The sequence below is a fragment of the Zingiber officinale genome, chromosome 8A (assembly GCF_018446385.1).
Source record: "Zingiber officinale cultivar Zhangliang chromosome 8A, Zo_v1.1, whole genome shotgun sequence".
Classification (NCBI taxonomy): Eukaryota; Viridiplantae; Streptophyta; class Magnoliopsida; order Zingiberales; family Zingiberaceae; genus Zingiber; species Zingiber officinale.
Window position 1 is genome coordinate 112,103,148 of NC_056000.1, and position 9,667 is coordinate 112,112,814.

General features: G+C 35.5%; 1 protein-coding gene across 1 annotated transcript; it reads left to right on the plus strand.

The window, feature by feature from the left end:
• The first annotated feature begins 1,984 nt into the window (after positions 1-1,984).
• LOC122011126 lies at positions 1,985-9,064 on the plus strand. The gene is made up of 4 exons (XM_042567555.1): positions 1,985-2,056; positions 2,112-3,653; positions 5,928-5,978; positions 8,720-9,064. Exons 1-4 carry the CDS (start codon positions 1,985-1,987, stop codon positions 9,062-9,064), a joined length of 2,010 nt encoding a protein of 669 aa, XP_042423489.1.
• The last annotated feature ends 603 nt before the right edge of the window (positions 9,065-9,667 follow it).

The following is a 9,667-nucleotide window of genomic DNA, read 5'->3' on the forward strand; positions in this document are numbered from 1 at the left end:
CTGCATTATTGCTTTCTTAGATTTTGCTATTAACCTTCTTGTTTTCTAAATCTGAATTGTGTAGTTCTGATTTTGTTACTTTAGATTGCTTTTGTGCAATTCAATTCCATTTTCTCTTTTATTGTTACAGTTTGAGCTTTAATTTCTGCAATTCCAATTTAGTATCAAATTGCTGCACATGTCATTTCTGAAATTTCACTTCTGATATATCTCTTTTTAGCTTCTTAATCATAGATTATGTTATTTTTTTTCCTTAGTTAGGATTTGATTACTGCTCAAGATCAGATTTATTAGTTGCATTTTAATTCGCAATCTAGGATGTGAAGCAAAACTGATCATTCCCATTTTATCAGAAGAAAACCTCAAAAGGAGAATAATGCTAGTCTAATTTCAAACATTCTACTATTAGTTTCCTTGTGAGATTCGACTTGGGACTCCATATTACACGAGATTTACTAAAGTTAATTGAGTCCTTAACTTTTGTTAATTTGATAAGCCTATTTGTGACATTTAATATAGATTTTAGGCTTTATCAAATTTTGGCGACGTTGCCGGGGAAACTAGTGGAGTTTGCTTGTTTTTAGATTGCGTATAGTTCATCTTTTCTTTGTTTTCACTTTCTTGATTTTATTGTCTATCTATTTTAATTCTAACTATTGATTTTTGGTGATATGACCAGGTCCTCGTGTGGTAAACTACTTGATTTTGATCCAGAAATTGAAAGGACCTTCAGAGCTTTGAGAATTCAAGAGAACATTTCAGAGGACTCAGGAAGTTCTTTATCATCTTCAAATACCCCTATGGCTGATCATAGCAGAACAATGAAGGAGCTTGCAACTCCTGATGAAGCCTACAAGTATTCTTGCATTACTTATCCAGACTTGGCAGGAGACTTCGAACTTAGATCTGGATTGATTCATTTGCTTCCAAAATATCAAGGATTATCTGGAGAAGACCCAAATAGACATTTGCATGAATTCCATGTGGTATGCTCAACCATGAAGCCACAAGGAATCTCAGAAGAAGATATCAAGCTGAGGGCTTTTCCATTTTCATTAACTAGAGTAGCAAAAGATTGGCTGTATTATTTTCCACCAGGATACATTACTTCTTGGATAGATATGAAGAAGGCTTTCTTGGAGAAATTCTTTCCAGCTTCAAGGACTGCAATTATCAGGAAAAGTATCTGTGGGATTCAGCAAGTGGTGGGAGAGACATTATACGACTATTGGGAGCGATTCAAGAAATTATGTTCAAGTTGTCCTCAACACCAAATCAGTGAGCAGCTACTAGTCCAATACTTCTATGAGGGTTTGCTACCTATGGACAGAAGTATGATAGATGAAGCAGCTGGAGGAGCTTTAGTGAACAAGACTCCAGAACAAGCTAGGGAGCTTATTTCAAACATGGCAGCAAATTCACAACAATTTGGAAGTAGAGCTTTGACAACAAGAGGGGTTGGAGAGGTTCAAATGGTTTCCAATGAACAGAAGGAGATAAGAAGCTCATTATTGGAGTTAACATCTTTGGTAAAGCAATTGGCACTGAATAATGCTAATCAAGCTTCTATTTTGCCAAGTACACATTTTCCATATCAATCGAAGGGAGTTTGTGGCATTTGTTCAAGCCAAGACCACAATTCAAAATTGTGTCCAAATCTTCATCAAGATGAGTCAGTAGCAGCATTTTCTAGAGCTCAGCTTCCTCAAAAATATGACACCCATTCCTCTACTTATAATCCTGGTTGGAGAGATCATCCCAATTTTAAGTATAGCAACTCATTTTATCAGCAACCAACTTTGAATCAGAATTTCCAGCATTCTTACCAGCCTGCAAATCAATTCCAACAGCAGAATCAGAATTTTCAGCAACCTGCAAGTCAATGCCAGCAGCAAAATCAGCCTTTCCAGCAATATTATCAACCTGCAAATCAATTCCAGCAGTAATTTCAGCCTTTTCAGCAGTTTCCAAATCAAAATCAGCAATGGCAATTCCAAAATCAGGGAGTTCAGCAAGGGCAAAATGCAATCCAGAATGCACTTCCAGCACCTTCAAGGTTAAGTTTGACTCAAGGAAGTTCTAATAACTCTTCTAATTCCGATTCACAACAGAAGATGGATGAATTGCTGCAACAAATTTTGCAACAGCAGCAATTATTTTTACAGCAGCAGCAACATCAACAAAGGACAGATTCAGCTTTGCAAAATCTTGAAAGACAGATTAGCCAACTAGCAACGAACTTAAATCAAATGCAAGCTCAAGGTTCAAGCAAACTACCTTCTCAAACAATGCCAAACCCAAAGAATGTGAGTTCGTTGACTCTTCGAAGTGGAAGAACTATAACTGAACCCATGAAGAATATTCCAATTGGATCATATTTTGTTGCACCAGCTTCAGACTCACAGTCACCAGATCTTGTACCAAGAAAATTGAATTCAGAATCCACTCAACCAGTACAGAATAGTGGGAGAAATACAGCAGAACAGATTTCAACAGATTTTGGTTCAGCAGAACAAAATGATTCGCAATCAGCTCCAATTTCAGCTCAAAATGTAGAGAAAGAATCACAACAGCAAGGTACTGAGATTTCTGCTCCTTTACCTTTTCCTCAAAGAAGAATCCAGCAAAAGAAACATGTTGAGGAAGAGAAAGCTAGGGAATTTCAAGAACTTGTTAATTTGTTTAGCAAAGTGGAGGTGAATGTGCCCTTGTTAACCATGATAGAGCAAGTTCCGAAATATGCAAAATTTCTCAAGGATGTATGTGTGCATAAGAAGAAATTAAAGGGAAATGAATTAGTTAGCATGGGAAAAAATGTTTCTACTCTTATTCGACCTATTCCTCAGAAGTGTGATGATCCAGGAGTTTTCACCGTGCCATGTACTATTGGAAATTATGTATTTGAGGATGCTATGCTGGATTTAGGAGCTTCTATTAATGTAATGCCGAAATCAGTTTTTCTATCATTGGGTATTGGTCCTCTACAACCTACGGGAGTTGTTATTCAGTTAGCCAACCGTAGTCAGGCTCATCCAACTGGAGTGATTGAGAATGTTTTGGTTAAAGTGAGTGACCTTATTTTTCCAGCTGATTTCTACATTTTGGATATGGAAGGCGATGTATTAATGAATAGAGCTCCAATTATTTTGGGAAGACCGTTCCTTAAGACTGCCAGGACTAAGATTGATGTGCATGCTGGAACTTTATCTATGGAGATTGCTGATGTAGTTGTTCAATTTAGCATTTTTGATACGATACAACAAAAGAAGAACCATTCTATTTCCAGTGTTTATAAATCCGAATGGCTGGATACTATGAATTTTATTGATACGGATTATGATGAAATTGTTTCAGACTTTGATGAATTGGGTTGTGAATCTAAACATTCTGGAGGTTGTATTAATAACAGGGAAATAGTTGAGGTAAGATCTGATTGTGGCCAAACTACTGTGGATGAATCTATAAGTGTAGGGGATTGCATGGAAGCATTACCCCAAGAATCACCTAAATTGGATGTAAGTGAAGATAGTGTAGGGGCTTGTGCTATGGAGCCAAGCACCCAAGAATCACTACCAATTATTGTACCTTCATCAGAACTAGATATTGAATCACAGGAAATTTCAAAGGACATTGCAGAGGAAGTTGTGGAGCCAGTGAGACAACCAAAGGAATTGACTAACCCATTGAACTCTTTTTGTGTTAGCAATATTTTTTCTAATGGTGTTATTGAGATGCAGGAGGTGTCTACTGGTCAACCCTTCAAAGTGTATAGCAACCAACTTAAGAAATTCCTTCGAGGGAGGAAATGATGCAGAGTGGACAAGGTGGACAATAATGATGCAATTCACCAAAATCAAAGGGGAGTTCGTTCCAACTTAGCTTTTATTTTTGCTTTCACAAATAATAAGTCTTTGCTTTCACAACTTAGTTTTTAGTTCGTTTCTTTTAGCTTGCTTAGTTGCTTAATAAATTCTTTGTTTTCAAATAATAAGTTTAGTATATGGGAATAAATTCTTTACTGTTATAATTTTCCTATAGAATAAAGTTTGAATTTGGAATAAAAAATGGTACCCCCTTTACAAGTTTTCTCTAACATGTTAGGAATAGAGAATGTGAGCTAGATTTGAGAATCTATTTTGGAGCTTAATGTCTATAATGGATTTTTAATTTTCTCAAGGTTTCTACTTAATAATGGACACTTTATTGGTAAATTGGATTGATGCTTTTTCATGCCTAGCGAGGATAAGCCTTAATTGAGTGATGCACTTGTGTTATTGCACTCTAGAACTTGCTTTGATTCTTTCAAAACCACAATCCAATGGATTAAATCATGTTTATGAAGGTATATCAATTTGTTTCTCTTCCACACGAATTCTTGCTAATTTTCTTGATAATCCTCATGTCGATTTTTGTCTTCTCATTTGTAAATCTTGGATATGGATACATTAAGTGTTATATGATGGATTCTTTGGCCAAGAGGACAAGGATTTAAGTGTGGGGAAATGTGAATTGATTTTGAATTTTTGGAAGCATTTGGAACTTGTAAGTTTCTGTTATTTGCTTCATGGATGTTTCTATTTTTGAATTGCAAGGTTTTAAATCCAAGCTTTTAATATTGAATTGTCAAGAAGAATCATTCCTTGAGCTTTATCATGTATAGAGCAAGCTTAATTAGCTTTGATTTCCGGAAATTGGTACCATGGTGATTCCTTGAAAGTACCCTTTATGCTGTATTGATTCTGGGCAATTGGAATTTAGATTGCAAGATACTGAATTTGTGATGAGATACTGTTTTTATACTCTAATATTCAGTGATTGCAGTTGCAAGAAATGAAGAGTGAATTGTTGAGATTTTGTTTGTGATTGTTTATGCTGTCCAAGATGTATCAACTTGGCATTGTTAGTTGTTAAATTCAGTGAGGAATTGTTGAAGACCTTTTATGGTAGATTAATGGCAGACAGGGATAATTCTTCAATGCTGTGAACAAAATTCTGGAAATGGAAGCAGTGCACATTATCAGTAACAACACTCAAATCAATGAAGAAATACATTGAAGCTATTGAATTTTCAGTAACCTATGGAATTCTATTGCCTTCTATAACTTCATAAGCTGAATTGGATGGAATTTTAGAAGTATCAAATTGCTGAAATGAAATATGTGAAGTTGTAGGAACTGCAATGAAAATGCAGATTCAGGAATTGTACAGCATTGAAATGTTGTAGTTCTTGTTGTAGCTAAATTTCCAAATTGGAATTGAATTGAAGTCAAGCCTTCATTTGTGGAGTTTTAAACTGAGATGATCTATTGAAATTGAAGCATCAGGGCTTTATTCTTGAGAGTAATCAGAGGATGCAATGAATTACATAGGAATGCATCAAAACCAATTTATAAAAGATGATTTGTATTCATATTCAAGAAGCTTTCAAGATTGTATCAAGCTGCTGTTGCAGTTTCAATTGGGGAATTGATGAGAGAAATTGTAAACTTGAAACTGTATCTAGTTGCATTAAATTTGAAGTGCTAAGTGGATTAATTCTTTTGGGTTCTGTGGACTTCTTGTTAATGAAAATTCTGAAATGCTGAATTTGCAAATGCTAAAAGAGCAATCTGATCATTGCTAGAAATTGATGATTTAAACGAAACGAATCTAGATTGAATGTGAGCTTGAGTCTCTACAAAAAAGAAATGCAGTTGCAAAGCTCAAGATGGGAAATTGTAAAAGTTGCTGAAACATGGATCTGTTGCTGAAAAGCTGATCAAGGAGCAGAATTTGAAATTGAATTGATAGCCACCATTTCATTTATGAAAAGCTGTGAATTTAAGATGGAAGGAAACTTAATAGAGAGCAAGTTAAAACAACTTGGAATTTCGGAATTTGATACTTTGGAGTTCTTATATAGAGCTATGGAAATCTGGTTGTGGCAGTGTGTAGCTGATAGAGATGCAGAAACTGGAGCAAGGAAACTGCTGGTGGCAGTGAGCATGTGCCACTGGAAGTTGATCAGGAGCTAGAGATTAATTGGATTTGGAAGCTTCATAACTGATGTTGGCAACACTACTGTGATTTTGAATAATTTTAAGCTGCAGTAAGAGAAGAAGACAGAACTTAACAAAGGTCTGGGAATTTACAGAATTTGATATGGATCTTTGCAATCATAAGAATCAAAGAACTATAATTCTGGTATTAATTTTGTACTAGCAGCTATTACATTAGATGTTCTTATTCTTTTGAAGTTTAGTCTTGATGAATCTGATGTTGGATATGTTTGCTGGATCCAATGCTTTGTGTTGAAACTGATGTGGCTGGAAAACAGAAATGCATTGCTCAAAACAGTGAAAAAAAAATGCAGAAACAGGGGACTTTTGTGGCTGAGTAATATTCTGTGCTACTGGAAGTTTTTAAAATTAGTCTGAAACCAGATTTTGCTGCTATAGCTGTGGATTTGTGATGCAAGATTCATATCTATAGAAATTTTTAACTTTCCATTCTTTCAATAAATGTTGTGAACAGAATTTTGGTAGCATCACAAGGCTTGATTTGAAACTTGAAATTGTTTTAGGAAGGTGTATGCAGCTACTGGAATCTGATCCGAATGGATCCAAATGCGGAATTCATTTGTAGAGTACCATTCCTCTCATGGAGCATCTTCAGTTGGAATAGGAATTCTGGAGAAATAAGGTCAATAGCAATTTCTGATACAAACTTAAAACCAAGTGCTATGAATATGAGGTGCTGTAACTGAGCAGTGCTTGTGTATAGAATTTGCAGTTCTGTTTTCATAGCTAATGTATCATTTTGTTGAGCATTTGTTGAGTGTTTTGTTGCTCGAGACGAGCAATGGTTTAAGTGTGGGGGAGGTAGGATATGAGCTGAGTATCTCATTGCTGGATTGGATGAAAAATCATAGATCAAGGAAGTATAAATTGATACAACATAAGTTGATGAAGGCTGAGATGTTGAGTAGAATCAGAAATGTAGAATGCTTTAAATCCAGAAAGGAAAAGTAGTGTAGTGAAGATTTTGCATTGTTGTTGTATTTTCTATATGTTGTAGTAAACTTATGTGACAGAATCTTGAAGAATCTAAGTGCTGAAATTGAATAGCAGAGCTGAATTCAGAATTATTTTGTAAAAGGATCAGTGATGTACACAAATGGCCAAAATTCTTCAAGGATTGGTAGGTTCATTGGTAGAATTGGAAAGAAACAATTAAAAAGGAGAAGCACAGTGAGTTTTTCGGCTAAACAGGAAGGAGATGAATATAACAAAGGTCAAGTTTTTATTGTGCAGTTTGTGCCAGAATTTTGAAAGGTTAAGAACTGCAATTAAGTAAATGAAGATTGCTGGAATTAGTGATGAATGAAATGGTTTTCAAGGGGTAGTTTTCAGTTATGCATTCATTGAAATTAAAGGAATGAGAAGTAAATTGTTGAACAGTGGTGAAGAAATTGGAAGAATGTTAAGGAAGAAGTTAAAATAGGGAAGTATGGTCAAGTATTCATTTATATAACATTCTTTGTATCCATGTCTTCCACTAGAACTAAAACTCATACTTTCTTTCTTATCTTTTCTTTGTTGCTAATTCTTACTTTTCTTATCTTTTCTTGTAACTAATGCTTTGATATGAACTTAATTCATACTCTTACCTTTTCTTTTCTATGATTAACTTTCATATTATGATTTGTATCCATGATCATGGTAGAGAGTAGAAGATAAGCAAGCTTATGGTAGTTCAAGAAGCGCAAGTAGCATGAGCACCCTCCATTTTTGTGGTTACATGTGAGATAGAATGAGGGCTACAAAAATTCTATCTTGTGAGGTTTTTAGTGTGAAATCAATTTCAATTTATTCATGATTGATGGAAATTATTATGTGGTTAACCAAGAGTAAAGTTTTAAGTCCATGAATGCTTGAGATTTTGGAATGTGATAATCATAGATGGTTTACTTTCTTTATTTTCTAATCATGTTTAGGAATTTGTTTAGGGGGTGCCATTTAAGTAGGGTTTTTAGTTTTCTTGACTTTCACGGGACGTTCAGGATTAAGTGTGGGGGATTTGATAACCATGATTTTCATTGCAATATTTTGATTCATATATGCATGGTTTGATGTTAATTTCATAGTTTAAATCATGGTTACATCACATTTTGTACATTGTGAGTATTTTTGGGCATAATTGCAAATTATCTTATTTTTGGTGTCATTTGGTGCTAATATTTAATTCTTATTTTGTAGGCATCAAAGGATCTTGGATTTGGATTTATTTGGACTGAAATTGGGCTCGAACCGGAATTCAAACAAGAAGATCAAGCTTTGGGTCATTTTGGGCCGTTCATCAAGAATAGGACAGATCTGGACCATCCGTTGAAGATCTGGCCGATCCAACTTAATGGGGAGTAGATCTGAGCCATTTATGAAGATCCAAAAGTTTTGATCCAGATCTGAGTTCATCCAGCCATTGACCCAGCCGGATTAATCTGGACCGTTCATTGAAGACTGGGCGGATCTGGACCATCCAGTGATGATATGATCGATCCGACCTACAGGAGAGTAGATCCAGACCCTAGATTAATATCAGTACCTTCAGATCGGATTTTGGATGACTCTTCACCGTTGATTTAGCTCCAAATTAATCTCAGCCGTCGGTTCAAATCTGAGATCTGTTTAAATGAGAAGCTACAGTGTTCCAGCTTCTTCGTTGATTCCTCCGCGCTCAGCTCCGCGTCCCGGCGTTTTCTTCAGGATTTCGGCCCCATCATCCTTCAGATCTACTTCTCAACGAGTCTAATTGGCGTTGGAGCTTCCATTCTTTTGCTTCTAGGCTCGGATCTTTTGCACGCGCCGGCGAACTTCTCTCCGGAGCTAAGATCTATTCGTATGTCTTCTGTTTCAGCCATCATCGGGGGAATTCTTCGGTGATAGTGGCTTGCTCTCTATCAGAGACCATCGATCCAGAGAAATCGGATTCAAGATCTGCAAAATTTCGAGTTGTGCAGTTCCAATCTTCACCGGCTTTTCCAGGAAAGTTTTCCTTGGTGCTGGAAGAGATTGAATTGAGTTGAAGTTTTCATTCAATTAGCTTGTGTTGTAGCAAGGGAAGACTTGTTAGGGGAGTAGTTTTGATTGGAGATGGTTTAGATTTAGATTTTACAATTTATTGTTTCTGCAATAAATTCTGTTGCATCTGTTTCTTTGATTAGAAACGGTTTAGATTCATATCCTGCAATTTATGAATTCCTGCATTATTGCTTTCTTAGATTTTGCTATTAACCTTCTTGTTTTCTAAATCTGAATTGTGTAGTTCTGATTTTGTTACTTTAGATTGCTTTTGTGCAATTCAATTCCATTTTCTCTTTTATTGTTACAGTTTGAGCTTTAATTTCTGCAATTCCAATTTAGTATCAAATTGCTGCACATGTCATTTCTGAAATTTCACTTCTGATATATCTCTTTTTAGCTTCTTAGTCATAGATTATGTTATTTTTTTTCCTTAGTTAGGATTTGATTACTGCTCAAGATCAGATTTATTAGTTGCATTTTAATTCGCAATCTAGGATGTGAAGCAAAACTGATCATTCCCATTTTATCAGAAGAAAACCTCAAAAGGAGAATAATGCTAGTCTAATTTCAAACATTCTACTATTAGTTTCCTTGTGAAATTCGAC